Raw genomic sequence first — 16,586 nt, 5'->3', positions numbered from 1 at the left:
ATTACATTTCAAATCATTAATCACCACTTAGACTTCAAGGTACATAAATGCTTTATTGGCAAGAAGGAGATGAAACTTGAAGTCTGTTTTTCTCTCCCGATGCCTGCTGCTTTGCACATTTCCAGCATTTTCTATTGTTAATCTCCAGCATCTGCAGATTTTTGCTTTTCACTACAGAAATGTTATTCAGTAACAGAATATTAAAATATGATATGATTCTGACAGCATGGATTGTAGATAGGTTTTTATATCCTTATTTATTGGTAGCATTTTTTATGAATTATTTTACAAAATTATTACCTACTATTTTAGCAATAAGAATAAATGGGTTTAAAAATCATACCATCCAAAGTCTTGATTCCTTCCTCCACAAACTTTCTCGCTGCAGCAGGTCTGCAAAATGGCAACATGAATTAGTGCGCATGACCGGCTCCAGTACCTTCTAACATAGGCCCCCGATGTGGTGCCAACATATATATTCCTACCAAAATAACCAAACCCTCCCTACCTTGTAACCCTTTATTTTTCTTTCATCCATGTGCCTGTCTAAGAGTCTCTTAAAAGCTCCCATTGTTTCAGCCTCCATCACTAGCCCTGGGAAGGTATCCAGGCACCAAATATTTCACCTCATTTCCCTTTTACTCTCTTTTGCCTGTTATTTTAAATATATTTCATCAAGATACTGATTCACACGTCAGAAGAACTATTTGACTCGACTTTCATTGTTCTTCATTTTTCAAACAAAATTTTCAGGTTCAACCTCTTCTAATTTCATCTTGGTAAACCTCCTCAAACCTTGCCCAAGGTACAAGCTAAAACAACTGTATTGGCATCAAGGAAAAAGGACAAACAAATTACATATAATCCAATGGAGATTAATGAGAACTTTAAGGAATTTTATGAACAATTATACCAAACTGAGAATGAGGGGAAAGAAGACAAAATAGATGAGTTTTTAGCTAAAATTGAACTGCCAAAATTGCAAGAAGTGGAGCAAAACAAACTGATAAAACCATTTGAAATATACAAGATATATTAAAAAAGCTGCGAACAATAAAATGCCTGGAGAGGATGGATTCCCAATAGAATTCTATAAAACATTTAAAGAGTTATTAATTCCTCCTCTCCTGGAAGTAATGAACCAGATAGAAGAAACACAAAACTTGCCAGATTCATGTAAGAAAGCAATAATTACAGTAATACCAAAGATGGGGAAGGATCCATTAACACCAGCATCATACAGACCAATATCTCTACTTAATTCAGATTATAAGATAATAGCAAAATTATTAGCAAACAGATTGGCCGACTGTGAACCAAAAATAATAAAACAAGATCAAACTGGATTTATTAAGAAAAGACGAACAGCGGATAATGTCTGTAAGTTCATTAATTTAATTCATGCAGTTCAAGGAAATAAGATACCAACAGTGGCTGTAAAAAGCCTTTGACAGGGTAGAATGGAATTATTTATTCAAAGTATTACAGAGGTACAACCTACCAGAAAAATATATTAATTGGATTAAAGCATTATATAATGGACCATTGGCGAAGGTGACAGTAAATGGATATGTATCAAAACAATTTAAATTAAGTAGGTCAACTAGGCAGGGATGTCCACTATCTCCTTCACTGTTCGCTTTAGCAATAGAACCATTGGCAGAACTGATAAGAACAGAAAATAAAATAAAAGGGATAAAAATAAAAGAGAAGGAGTATAAAATCATTTTATTTGCAGATGACATTATAGTATACTTAAGAGAACCAGAAATATCAATAAAAGAACTACATAAGAAATTGAAGGAATATGGAGAAATATCGGGGTACAAGATCAACGCAAATAAAAGTGAATTGACGCCAATAAGTCATGCAGATTATACAGAATTTAAAAAAGAATCACCATTTAAATGGCAAACACAAGCAATCCGATACCTAGGTATTAGACTAGATAATAATTTAAGCCACCTGTACAAACTAAATTATCAGCCATTAATGAAGAAATTACAAGAAGACTTAGAACATTAGAAAGAATGCCACTAACATTGATAAGGAGGGTAAATTGCATTAAAATGAATGTCTTCCCAAGAGTACAATACCTATTTCAATCGTTACCAATTCCCTTAACAGAGAAATTCTTTAATGAACTAAAGAGAATAATAAGGAAATTCTTATGGAAAGGGGGGAAGCTGAGGATAGCGTTAGATAAATTAACAGAGTGGTACAAACAAGGTGGTTGGCAGTTTCCAAACTTTAAAAATTATTATAGGGTAGCACAATTAAGGTATTTATCAGATTTTTATCAGACAAGGGAAAAACCAGATTGGACTAAGATAGAGCTAGATAAAATAAGGGAGAAGGTACCAGAACATATACTTTATAAGTGCGATGAAAAGCTGGTGCAAAATAAAAGTTCACCAGTACTGCATCATTTACTCAATATATGGAAGAAGATTCACAAAGAAAGGAAAAAAAACAAATTAACAACTACCAAAATTATTATTGACGTAAAATCAATAGATAACCTTTCCTTTAGAGAATGGGAGAGAAAAGCAATTAAAAGAATAGAAAATTGTTTTTTGTGATATAATTTATTATCATTTGAACAAATGAAGTACAAATATGGAATAACTCATGGTACAATGTTTGCATACCACCAACTGAAAGCCTACTTAAAGGACAAATTTGGAAGCAAACTGAGGTTACCAGAAGGAAGCAGCTTTGAATATGTGATTACAGAAACAACGATAATAAAAAGATTTATAACGAATATGTACATCAAGCTGCAAGAGAAGGAAAATGATGAAATAAGCTATAAACCCAAACAAAAGTGGGAAAAAGATTTAAACATTAAGATAAAAAATGAAATATGGGAAAAGGTATGTTCTGGAACTATGAAGAATATAATAAACACAAGGTTATGCATGATACAATATAATTGGTTGCACGCCCCAAAAATTTAAAAAAATTGAATCCAACATTATCAGATAGATGTTTTCATTGTAAGAAGGAAATGGGAACAACAGGACATGTAATTTGGTCATGTGAGAAAGTGGAAAAGTTTTGGGAAGATCTAAATCAGGTATTAAATAAAATCACAAAAAGCAACATACCAAAAAATCCAGAGATCTTTCTTCTAAGTAATATAAGAAGTAAAGAACTTGGCCTCGATTTGGATGAAGCACAAAAAAGATTTATTATGATAGCCTTAGCTGTAGCAAAAAAATGTATTATGTCAACCTGAAAATTAGAAGATAGCCTGAGAATACAGCAATGGTACATAGAAATTAATAAATATATTCCATTGGAATAAATAACATTTAATTTAAAAAATAAAGTCACATTATTTGAACAAATTTGGTACATGGAACACAACAGAGAGGGCTTGCCTCAGACCTCCACCCCTTAAAATGATAAGAAGACAAAATGACTTGATCCAGTGTGTAAAAGTGGATGACATAATTTTCTTGCTTATTTTCATTGTGTGATGACATTGTTTAATGGGTTTAATGTATTGTATATGTTGAACGTTTAATGGGTTTGGAGGGAGGTGGGAAGGAGGGAGGGAAGGTAGGGGGGAAAGGGGAGAAAATTACACTCTATATTTAAGAGGGAAATGTTTGTATGTATTTTGATTGATATGGTTCACAGTGTGAAAAATAATTTTTTTAAAAAAAAACCTTGTCCAAGGCTTTGAAATCCTCCTTAACCTTCCAGCTGTGATCTAACAAGCTACCTATTAAAGAATTGGTTGACTTTAAGTTCATTCCTCATAAGCTATGAACTTTTTATTCAATGGTCAGAAGCATTAAAAGTAAACCAAATCTTCTGAAAAAGCTGAATATTCCATACACATTTTATCTTACAGCTTTCAAAGATTTGTCCATGTGCACCTTGGAATTTCTGCCTTGGCACCTCTATCTGAGCCATTCCCTGCTCTCACACACATGGGAACATGCAAACACAGGCTACACTCAGCACTTTGTGTGATATGTGGAACATTCTTTGTTTCAGTTCAGCTCATTTCCTTGCCTTCTTTTCTGGTTCATTAGTAGTGATATACAAACTGGGGCTGCTTGGGACCTGTGTATCCTAACAGTGTAGAGGGCCCCTGCAGCCCCTTACACACTGGGCCCTAAATTGCCTGGTTGAACAGCGACCAGGCAATTTAAAGGTGCTCCCGCCCCTTCGGTGACACAGCGAGTGGCATGTCACACACTCACCGCGTTGCTGGAGGCCCTGCAAGGAATCCCCCGTTCCCTTTGTTGGCCTCCAAAAGGGCGCGGAATCAGGGCGGAGACGGAGCTGGAACACTGTCAGGGCTGGTGGGGGTGGGGGGTATGGTGGAGGGAGAATGCTGTTGGTGCCAGCGGCGGGTGGGGGGGGGAGTGGAATGGAGGCAGGAGCAATGGCTGTCCTTCTTTCCCATAATCCCCCAAGCTGCTAGAACCACTCTGGCCCTTACAAATTGACTGCAGCTACATGGTGCGTGTACACGGGTTGGAAATCCACCTCCGAGGTGGCTTGCTTACCTGTGCAGTTTTTTTTTCAATTTTACCCACTAATTGGTCTGTATATGGGTAAAAAACCTGCCAATTGTCAGGTTAAATTCATGTCACAACCCAATTTGTAAACCCCCAGTGATTGTTTCAGTACTGCCTCCCACTCTCATACATAATTACAAGATTCCGACACCTTTGCTGCCACTTTCCACCTTGCTCTCACTTTCTCACCTGATCCATTTCTAATTTTGTAATACACAAATGCGCTAGAGAAAATCTGCAGGTGCTGTATGACCTGCCTTGCACTTGACCACAGTGTCTGCTGTCTTCTTGTTTAATTCCATTTCTAACATTTCTCTTTCTTGACTAGCAGTCAGTCCTCATTCCTAGCACAAGGACTGTAATACTGCCATTGCTGTTCTATTCTCGAAAGGACCAGACCATTATTGCTGTTTTTCCATCTGTATTTCATCAGTTCTGACAAGCCATTATCCAATATTTATTGTCATGTGGGCAGTTTTCCCTCCACCATATGACTGATTCTCAGCCCCGCTCATTTCATTTACTGCATTCCCATTACTTCTACCCCAAACAAAGGTAGAGCTCACCTTCTGCCTATTTAATGGGATATCCTCCACAATGCCATTTTTCGCTCTCCTCCCCTTTCAGGATTCCAATGGGAATATTCCCTTCATGACTTGCTGAATTTCTCCAGCACTTTTGTGCATTGCAGTAAATGCCAGCAAGATGTGTGACATTCTTCTGAATTCCACTCCCGTTCACATGGCACCTCTTTATTCAACTCCAGAGAGGCAACATTTGCCTTTCTACCTCCTTTAGGTGGACCAGGAACAACCACCCTCCGCCACACATCATCAATTCTGCAGTAGAGAGCACCAAGTTCCTTGGAGTTCACTTAACTATTGACCTATTGTGGACACTTCAACATCTCCTCACTTGTCAGGAAGGCGCAACAGCGATGGCACTTCCTGAGAAGACTGAAGCGGGCAAGGCTACTGGCCACCATTATGTCAACCTTCCATAGGAGCTTTATCAAGCTCCAGGCCAGCTGCATCACAGTGTGTTATGCTTGCTGCAGAGAAATAAATTGGAGATCAATCCACAGGACCATAAGAGTGGCAGAGAAAATCACTGGAGTTTCCCTTCCCCCGCCCCGCCCCCTCCCCCTCCGACTTGATCTACCAGGATCATTGACTGAAGAGGGTGCGCAAAATCATTGAGGTCCCCTTCCACCCCGCACACAGCATCTTTCAGCTGCACCCATCAAAAAGAGATACAGGAGTATCAGAGTTAGCACCCTCATGCTGAGGAACAGCTTCTTCCTAAGGGCAGTGAGAACACTGAACGACCAAAGGAGCAGCTCACACTAACCACCCGAGACTCTCATATTCATGAAACAATATTTATTTCTGTATAAAATAAATACTTGTCCTGCATATGTATTGTTTGCATGTGTGTGCTGTGTCTGTGTGTCTTGCACTGAGGAATGGAGAATGCTGTTTCGACAGGTTGTACTTGTCCAATCAGATGGCAAAAACTTGACTCCTTCCTTGCTGTTGCCCAATGAGCCAATCATTCTGAGTCATGCAAAAGCAGGAATAGGCCTCTTCACCTACTACACCAGCCATCAGACACTCTTTTACATTGAACCCTCATTAATCCACCACATTTTGTTCGACTATCCCCACATTCCCACTCACCCCCACAATGGGCGCAGCTTACAGTGGTCAATTCACCTACTGACCCACATTGGTCCTGAAAGGTGGAAGGAAGCTAGAGCACCTGGAGGAAACCCATAGAATATCTGTCCATATTGCTAAGGGATTCTTACTCACCAAGGATCAACTCAGAAAATAGAAACAGCATACTTTTCATTGAACACCCCCTGTGATTTTCTGCTTCAGATCTCTTCTGATATATTGCCTCATTTTCATTTTCTTTGCTAACAAATAAAGCAGTACATTTCATTTCCTGTTCTTTGTACCAGCTTTGCCAACTTTTCATCTCTAGGCCTTTGTGGATTCATTTTTAAAAAAATTAATTTAAATTTAGACATACAGCACTGTAACAAGGCAGTCCATGCCGCCCAATTTACAACCTACACATTTTTGAAGGGTAGGGGGATACTGGAGCCCCCAGAGAAAACCCACACAGACATGAGGAGAACATATAAACTCCTTAAAGACAGCGCCAGATTCAAACCCAGGTCCAGTCCCAATCGCTGGCGCTGCAAAGGTGTTGCACTAACCATTACATCAACCGTGCTGCCTTAATTTGTGATTAAATAATACTGGAGGCATCACACAACCCAAATGATTGGGATACAAAGAACCCTCTTCATTTTGCCAAGTAACAGAAGTTCCACTTTGATAGATGGTCATGTCTTCAGAACTTACCCTATTCCAGTCACTCTTGTTAAAAAGTTGATAGATGAACTGGTATCGTCTTGACGAATCTGGAATGCAAGCAGAGTTTCAGTGTAATAATGAAAACATGAAAAAGCAGTACCAAATACACAGAAACAGGCCATTCAGTCAGCGTTTCTGGTCCATAACAGAATATACGATTCATTTTGTTCTCTTCCTTCTGTTCCTCACCCTACCAACAATATAACCCTCTCCTTCCTTCATCCTCATCCATTTATCCAACAAATGCCTTCCAATTCCTCTACTTCCAACGTGCTGACATTTTTGAGAAAGTCCAAAATGGCATCATCCATGGCTGCACCATGATTTAAAGCAGCCATTCTCAACCTAAGCACGCCCACCACTGCGTTTCTCCACCCCCCCCCCCACCCCACCCCACTCCCATGGGCTACAGCACATTTATGTAAAAGCTTTGTTTCTTTTCACCTCATGTAACTGCTGTGTCCAGAATAGGTTTGATGGGTACAAAGGGAATCAATTATATTAATCAACAAACAGAGATCTTTATTTATGCACAGGGGAACTCAAAAAAGGGCACACACTCACAGACTAACCCAGGATAATACTCAAATGGCTACACATCGGGTGCAAATAAATCACTGCTCAATTTTCACACACCTAAGAATGCAAGGATTAAACACACAATACCCATCCACCCACAGGCACAGCACACTTATGAAAAGGAAATTAATTACAACTAACATGTACAGGCAAACCCCACTATACACTACTTCAATCAACGTGTCATTCAGTTACCATGACTATTTCCTGTTTCTCACATATAATTATTCAGTACCTCAAGATCGTTCTGGAAATTTCTGGAAAACTCAAGTTACAAGTAGATTGTGTGAATGGCCCTAAATAAAATATGCACAAATGGCAGTCAGACTCCATGTTTGCCCCCTATTAAATATGGATAAAAGAAAATGTGGAAAAGAATCCGACAGTGATATTAAAAGGAAAAGAAAAGCAATTACTTGAGAATAAAAACTTGAAGTTATTAAATGACATGACGATGGTGCCAGCAACGTGAAAAATCGGACACGATCTGGACTACAATGAGTCAACGGTACGCACAATTTTAAGTAAGAAGCACGAATATAAAGAACAAGGTAAAGTGAAATCAGTTTCTCTAAACTTGCAAATTACTCAAAACAGAAGTCCATTAATGTTTCAAATAGATCAGCTACTTCATCTTTGGATTGAAGATTGTAACCAAAAGCGAATACCATTTTGTTCAAAAAAACATTCAAACCAAAGCTTTAAACATCTTTTCAATGCTTAAAGAAAATAAATTTTAAGGGTATACAGAAACTTTTGCTGCAAGTTTAGGTTGGTTTGACCACTTCAAACATCGCACAAGATTATACAGCACAAGAATTACAGGGGAAGCTGCCAGCGTTGATAAAAATGCTACTGCAAAATTTCCAGAAATTTTTCAAAATTGAAATTTGAACTTGTTGAAGCCGCCAAGGATTTTTATCTAAATGTCGATCCTCACATGGAAGTCCGCAACAATTTAGAAAAAGCAATCGGTATCTATAGGAAATTGCATAATGATAAATAAAATCAAAATCTGTGCAGTCAACTTTGGACAATATTTTTCCAAGCAATAGTTTAGTTATGAAATCAATAAAAATATCATAATTATTTTGATTAACCTTAACAGTTTTGGCATTATAAAAATGTGTTTTAAAAACAACTTTTAACAGCGTACAAGCCTTGATGGATGATCTGAAAGGATGGAGATTCATTCTGATTATTCCCATTGATTCTATTAATCGCTTAACATGAATTCATGTGAGTAAAAATTGGGACGAATTAATCGTGTGAAGCCACCGGACCCTTTGTGGCCTTCTCTACATCAGAAAGACTGGACACCGATTGGGAGATCGCTTGACTTTGCTGAGCACCTTTACTCCGTCCGCAACAGTGCCAGGGACCTCCCAACCATTTCAGTTATGTATCACACTCCCATACACACATGTTTGTCCATGGCCTTATATACTATCCTACCAAGACCACATGCAAATTGGAGGAACGACACCTGATTTTCCATCTGGGCCCTCTCCAGCCAGATGGCATTAACATCAACTTTTCTGGTTTCTGCTAACCCGCTCTCCTCTTCCCCCTGTCCCTTTCCAGTTCTCCTCCCTCCCTTCAACCAGCCATCCCTCCTCCTCTTGAATGCTGCTGTCACTTCCCTCCCTTCTCCACATCACCTCTAGCCTTTGCGACCACACCACCCCCTCTTACTCGTTTGCTCAGATGTCTGCTGGCATTTTTCCATACCTGATGAAGGGCTCAAGCCCGAAACGTCGATAATGTATTTTTACCTTTTCTATATAAAGACCTGCTTTGTGTGTTTTTACTTCAACCACGGTGTCTGCAGATTTTTATGTTTTACTGATTAATATAATTGAATTAATTAATTAAAAATCCATGCTTTACCTTTTCCAATTTTTGCAACTTTCCTGTCGCCAGAAACTCATCAATCTTCTTGGCAATCCTGTCACCAACTCCTTCCTAAGAGCATTGGAAATACAAATTAATGCATTCCATATCGCACAACACTTCTGTTTAGCTTACCTGTCATTTTAATCCACTTAAGATCATTTAAATGATGCAAAAATTGGGCAAAATAAATTTAGTTTTACAACATTTTCATAAATTATAATAATGTTTTAAAAACAAAAATGCTCACCAGTTTTTTAGCTTCTGCGCCACTCTTGATCTTTGTTGGATATTTTGCAATGACTGAAGCTGCTTTCCTGCCACAAGAGAATAAAATGAAGCACTGAACATGCCTATTTTGTGAAAGCATCTATAGAACAGAAAACCCATGAAAAATATTTATTAAAAATATTTCATCCTTTTTCTTTTGCTGAGAAGTCTCAAATAGAACAATCTTAACAATTTTAAAAAGCATTTCTATTTACAACCTGAAAACCTGATAAAATGTCAAATCCAAGCTTGGAGCAAACTCAATCGCATAGTCCACATTGAGAGCCAATGCTTGAATCCAGGTCAGAACTAAAAATTTTGGTTGAGAACATCACAAGTGGTAAGAATCCAGGATCCAATGGGAGGAGTGGGTGGTGAGCTCAGATTTATTGAGTAGGCCAATATTTTGTCAGATGGCCTGGGCTGAAAGTGTAACTGTTAACTGGGATCTTACAAACTTCAATTCTACTTATTTTTGGATTTACCTGTAAGCATTGTACTTGTGCATTGCTCGATTCACATTCCTCTCAAAGTTAGCCAGTTCTGCAAATAAAAGAACCATAAGTTTATTCCCAATGTGCACAGAAGCTTTTGAAAGGAATGTTCAATATATAGAGCAGCATGGTTAATGTAGTGGTTCGTGCAGCACTACTGCAGCGCCAGCAACCTGGTATCGAATCGGGCACTGGAAGGAATTTGTACATTCTCCTTGTGTCTGCGTGGGTTTCCTTTCAAAATATACGGGATTGTAGTTTAATTGGGGAATTTTGGCAGCATAGACCCCAGGGCCAGAAGGGCCTGTTACCGTGCTGCAATTCTAAATTTAAATTTAACCACGTAACCCACCAAAATGGTAATAACACAATTTTAATTAAGTTTTTAAAAATCTAAACTTTTACCTTCACAATTCTAATCATTCCAAGGAGTACATTTCCTCAGAGATAGTTTTTTTTTCTTGAAACCATCAAAAATATTCCCTTTACTAATTTAAACTCCCATTTCCTATTTTCACATGAACACTGTTTAGTGTTTGGTATGTTTTATAAGGTGCGCTTATTCACTTCCAAGACTAAAAATTCTCAGTTTCTCATTTATTAATTTTATGCCAGGAACTTGGATATGCTTCTCTTGCTTTGTAATAGACTTAATGAATAAGATCCCTCTCATCTATAAAAAGGCTAAACTGTATTTAATAGACTTAATAGTCTCCAGGAAAATACCAGAATGCAAAATTTACCTCCAAATCTATACAAATTTTGATAACATTCTGCTCAAGAGAATACATGCATTTAATTTTAAGCACAGTAATTGCTATTCATTATTGTTTCTACACAAACATTCTGAACAGAGTAAACACACAGAATTCCTGGAGGAACTCAGAAGGTCTCGCAGAGTCCATAGCCTCCCCTGAAGAGGTTCTGTTCAGAACATAGGATACTACAGCACAGTACAGTACAGGCCCTTCAGCCCTCAATGTTGTGCTTACCTATATATTCCTATTAAAAAAAATGAAACCGTCCCTGCCTCATAATCCTCTATTTTTCATTCATCCATGTACCTGTCTAAGTCACTCTTAAAGTCATTGCAGGCACCCACAACCCTCTGTGTAAAAAAAAACTTATCCCTGATGTTTCCCCTAAATGTTCCTCCCTTCACTTTGGACAGAGGTCCTTTGGTATCTGCTATTTCTACCCTGGGAAAAAGGCACCAGCTGTACACCTTATCTATGCCTCTCAATATCTTAAGTGACTCTCATCCTTCTTCGCTCTAGAAAGCTCTGTCAACCTTGCCTCATCACTTATTTTCCAATCCAGAAAACTTCCTGGGAAATCTCCTCTGTACCCTTTCCATAGCTTCCACATCCTTGCTATTATGAAGGGACCAGAACTGAACACAATATCATCTGGTGTTTGTTACCCCTGCCCTGAAAAAAGGCGCTGGCTGTCCACCCTAATTATACCTTGATGGCCTCTATTAAGTCTCTTCTCATCCTTCTTTGATGCAAAGAGAAAAGCCCTAATGTTTCACAAGCATTCTGAATAGAATATACTATTTATAATGAATGTTTGATATTTGGTCAACCAAAGGAATTAAGAAAATAATGGATGGTTTTCAAGAGGTAAATTTAATGACATTTCTTCTTTTTCTTTGGCTTGGCTTCGCGGACGAAGATTTATGGAGGGGGTAAAAAAGTCCACGTCAGCTGCAGGCTCGTTTGTGGCTGACAAGTCCGATGCGGGACAGGCAGACACGATTGCAGCGGTTGCAAGGGAAAATTGGTTGGTTGGGGTTGGGTGTTGGGTTTTTCCTCCTTTGCCTTTTGTCAGTGAGGTGGGCTCTGCGGTCTTCTTCAAAGGAGGTTTCTGCCCGCCAAACTGTGAGGCGCCAAGATGCACGGTTTGAGGCGTTATCAGCCCACTGGCGGTGGTCAATGTGGCAGGCACCAAGAGATTTCTTTAGGCAGTCCTTGTACCTATTCTTTGGTGCACCTCTGTCACGGTGGCCAGTGGAGAGCTCGCCATATAATACGATCTTGGGAAGGCGATGGTCCTCCATTCTGGAGACGTGACCCATCCAGCGCAGCTGGATCTTCAGCAGCGTGGACTCGATGCTGTCGACCTCTGCCATCTCGAGTACTTCGACGTTAGGGGTGTAAGCGCTCCAATGGATGTTGAGGATGGAGCGGAGACAACGCTGGTGGAAGCGTTCTAGGAGCCGTAGGTGGTGCCGGTAGAGGACCCATGATTCGGAGCCGAACAGGAGTGTGGGTATGACAACGGCTCTGTATACGCTTATCTTTGTGAGGTTTTTCAGTTGGTTGTTTTTCCAGACTCTTTTGTGTAGTCTTCCAAAGGCGCTATTTGCCTTGGCGAGTCTGTTGTCTATCTCATTGTCGATCCTTGCATCTGATGAAATGGTGCAGCCGAGATAGGTAAACTGGTTGACCGTTTTGAGTTTTGTGTGCCCGATGAAGATGTGGGGGGGCTGGTAGTCATGGTGGGGAGCTGGCTGATGGAGGACCTCAGTTTTCTTCAGGCTGACTTCCAGGCCAAACATTTTGGCAGTTTCCGCAAAGCAGGACGTCAAGCGCTGAAGAGCTGGCTCTGAATGGGCAACTAAAGCGGCATCATCTGCAAAGAGTAGTTCACGGACAAGTTTCTCTTGTGTCTTGGTGTGAGCTTGCAGGCGCCTCAGATTGAAGAGACTGCCATCCGTGCGGTACCGGATGTAAACAGCGTCTTCATTGTTGGGGTCTTTCATGGCTTGGTTCAGCATCATGCTGAAGAAGATTGAAAAGAGGGTTGGTGCGAGAACACAGCCTTGCTTCACGCCATTGTTAATGGAGAAGGGTTCTAATGACATTTGATCAATTAAAAAAATACTCAATACTGAATAATACAATATTTTGTTATTATCAAATAAAGGCATTTTTATGTGATAAATTAGGTCCAACAATGTTAAAATAGAAATTTTGATTGGTAATGAATCTGTTGAAAAATTCATTTCAGCTATATGTGCATTATTGCAAAAAGGAATACGAAAACAAGGAATAGGCAGAGATGAGAAATGGACAAATAATATTGGGGAGAAAAATGGGTCAGATCTCTGATAGTATGACAAATACAATAAATGTTAGATACAGATTAGTCCAACAATTTTTTTTACATCATTTATACCTTACACCAAAGAAATTACATTGGTTGAAATCAGATTTATCAGATAAATCTTTTAGGTGTGATCAAGAGACAGGTACTTTCTTTATATTCCATTTGGTCATGTTTTAAATTAAAACCATGCTCTGGGAGCATTTTTAGAACAGGTGACAGGAGTTAAATTCCCTCAAGATCCTCTGCTTATCTTACATTAGGAATGACCAAAATGAAATTTAATTAGTTTCAAAAAGAATTTGAGAAAATTGGATTAGCAAGAAAATGTATAGCAGTGACATGGAAATCAGATATATATTTGTGTATGGATAAATGGCTGGATTAATACAGGTGTGGAATTTAATTGAAATAATTTTTCAAAGAAGCATATTAATATTGAATAGTATTACTTTTCTTTCTTCCTGTAAATCTATCCCCAAAACTTTATCCTAACGTATCCATTTCTGCCAAAAGGACCCCAAAACCCAGCAGCAATAGATATTCACCATGACAAATAGTTACTTAAACAAAAGTTGTTTTTAATTATCTTTAAACATGAAAACAGAATCTAACTTTAACTTATCTCTATTGACTTACTTAACCCCCTTCTAATTCTAAGCGTGTATGTAATGTGTGTTCAGAAAAGTGTATGGTTCTTTGGTTCACAGTCCAATCTCACTTCTCATTCCTCCAAGTTCACTGGTGCAGGCAATTCTTATATTGTGCACAGAATTTAACATTCATAAAGATCACCAGGCTTTAAAGGACAACTCAGGAGGTGAAGGGGAGATTGGGGATAAATAAGATAGAAATAGGAGAATAAGGAAAATGTTAGATGTTGTAGGAATGTTGTCTTATAAAGAGTTGAAAATAAGAAAACAGAAATGGAAAAGGAGGAAAAGTAATGATGGAAAAACGGAAAGAGAAGATAAACAAAATATAAAAGGGCTACGCTGAACTATATGTCTTTAAATATTAATGGAATACATAACCAAATTAAAAGGAAGAAACTACCAAATTTAAATGAATAAATGTATTCCATTAGAAAAAATAACATATTGGTTAAGAAATAATATTGAAATATTCGAACAAGTATAGGAGCCTTACATTAAATACAATAGCCCCTAGCCGTAGCAAAAAAATGTATTATGTCAACCTGGAAAATGGAAGATAATTTGAAAATACAACAATGGTATATAGAAATGAATAAATGTATTCCATTAGAAAAAATAACATATAGTTTAAGAAATAATATTGAAATATTCGAACAAGTATGGGAGCCTTACATTAAATACAATAGCGAAAACCTACCGGGAACAAACATTACCTAAGTTGATGGAAGGAGAAGAAAAGAAAAGAATGGACTCAGTAGAATTTCTGGTGTATTTTTGTTGAATGACAACATTGTCTAACTGAATTAATGCAACCTAGATTGTATACCTAAAATGGATGAGAGGGGGGGGGGTGGGGGGGTGGCTTGGGAGGAGGGAGGGAGAAAAAGTCACTGTAAATGTGTGGAAAAGAAAAAGTGTATATCATGGCTATTGTGATTTATGGTGTGAAAAATAAAAAAATTTAAAAAAAAAAAATAAAAAAAAAATAAAATATACAATAGCGAAAACCTACCGGGGACAAACATTACCTAAGTTGATGGAAGGAGAAGGAAAGAAAAGAATGGACTCAGTAGAATTTCTGGGGTAATTTTGTTGAATGACAACATTGTCTAACTGGCTTAATGCAACCTAGATTGTATACCTAAAATGGATGAGAGGGGGGGGTGGGGGGGTGGTTTGGGAGGAAAGGGGGGGGGGAGAAAAAGTCACTGTATATGTGTGAAAAAGAAATAGTGTATATCATGGCTAATGTGATTTACAGTGTGAAAAATAAAAAAATTAAATAAATAAATAAAAAAGATCACCAGGCTTTGGTGCTCAAAAGGTCAATGGTTTCTGCTCAGGAAGGTTCTTGTTGGTTTTCAGAGAGAGAGATGTGTTGTTCCAGGATATCCACCACTGATGTACTTCCATCAGTCACCTCAGTGTCTTGCGGATGAAACCTGCCCCATCAGGGTTCTCCAGATGATAACCTCTTTCTTTCAGGCCACTACAGGTTTTTAAGAGAAACCAGACAGATAGCTCTTCCAGCCATTCGCCACTCTGGATTTTTACAGCTTTCTGTGTCACACACAGTCAAAGACTCCCTTCTGTCTCCCTCTCTCTCTCTCTGAGACACAAACTGCCAGAAAGCCCAGAATTGCTCTGAGCAATCTTGTCAAAAGTCTTGCAGAAAGGTATAGTAGACAGCCGGTCTGCTTTCTGTGGCTCCAAAGACAATAGTCCATTCATTCATGACTTCAATTCAATTAACACCCATTTGTGAAATCCATAGGCATTCTGCACGGTTTCTGAGAAGTACTGTGGATATGAAATCTCCAGTACTTTCAAATAAGATCTGCTTTAAAGTGTGTGCATGTATGTCATCGACCCTACTTGTCCCAATTTATCTCCCAAAAACATCTCCAAATATTCTGCTACAGTAGAAACTCAGCAGATCAAGCAATGTCCTCTATACAGCAAAGATAAAGATACAGAACCAATGTTTTGGGCTTGAGGTGTGAAGGGTTAAGGTTGGATCCCATTAATGGTGCCAAGGATTTCGTCTCAGGGTTATGGACACTAGCTTTAGAATTAAGGCTTTAAATTGGACCGTACTGTGGGGCCCAGGGGCTCCCTTATGGCACCAGGACTGGGTAGAGATGCTGATGCAGATGGTGACAGGCAGGGAGGTTGGGAGGACCAGCTGGAGGCCTGACACTGCCGACAGTGTAAAAGGGACGCGCCTCTCCCTCCCCCCTCTCTCTTCCTCCGTTACCGATCAGGAAGTCGGTGATGCCCTCGTTCAGCGTTTCCTGCGGTGCTTTCCTCTTGCTCATGGCGGCAGCAGAGCGGAAAACCTCACACACTCCCAAGTAGCCTCCTCCTCCTCGGCCCAGGCTCCAGCGGGACAATGGCAGGCCGCACATGCGCGCCACCACCGTCAGCGGGGCATTTAAACCGCCGCGCACGCGCACTCCGCACGCGCATCTTGTCACCTGTTTCACTGTGACGTCACGGCCTGTGACACGGACCGCGTTGAGCTATGCGTGTGCGGGACCAGAGGGGAGAGGAGTTAAATACTAGAGTGTGCAGGCACTCTAGTTGTGGGAAAGGCATACAGCAATGCTGGAGGAACTCAGCAGGCCTCGCCGCGTCCACAGAGCATAACAGCAT

General features: G+C 39.3%; 1 protein-coding gene across 18 annotated transcripts in view; it reads right to left on the bottom strand.

The window, feature by feature from the left end:
- Positions 1 to 16,384, bottom strand: part of polb (polymerase (DNA directed), beta) — a 67,481-nt gene extending 51,097 nt beyond the window's left edge. For all 18 annotated transcript variants that reach the window (XR_011351514.1, XR_011351515.1, XM_069917556.1 and 15 more), the window contains exons 1-6: positions 16,189 to 16,384; positions 10,156 to 10,213; positions 9,651 to 9,717; positions 9,398 to 9,472; positions 6,917 to 6,975; positions 344 to 393 (exon numbers count right to left, since the gene is read on the bottom strand). Coding sequence is in view for 16 of the 18 variants with exons in the window: in XM_069917556.1 (XP_069773657.1) it covers positions 344 to 393; positions 6,917 to 6,975; positions 9,398 to 9,472; positions 9,651 to 9,717; positions 10,156 to 10,213; positions 16,189 to 16,339 (460 nt within the window). In the remaining 2 variants the exon portion in view is untranslated. The remainder of the gene's footprint in view (positions 1 to 343; positions 394 to 6,916; positions 6,976 to 9,397; positions 9,473 to 9,650; positions 9,718 to 10,155; positions 10,214 to 16,188) is intronic.
- Between the last annotated feature and the right edge of the window lie 202 nt (positions 16,385 to 16,586).

The sequence above is a fragment of the Narcine bancroftii genome, chromosome 2 (genome assembly GCF_036971445.1).
Source record: "Narcine bancroftii isolate sNarBan1 chromosome 2, sNarBan1.hap1, whole genome shotgun sequence".
NCBI lineage: Eukaryota > Metazoa > Chordata > Chondrichthyes > Torpediniformes > Narcinidae > Narcine > Narcine bancroftii.
Note: the sequence above shows the minus strand (reverse complement) of the source record. Positions and strands in the feature narration are given on the sequence as shown.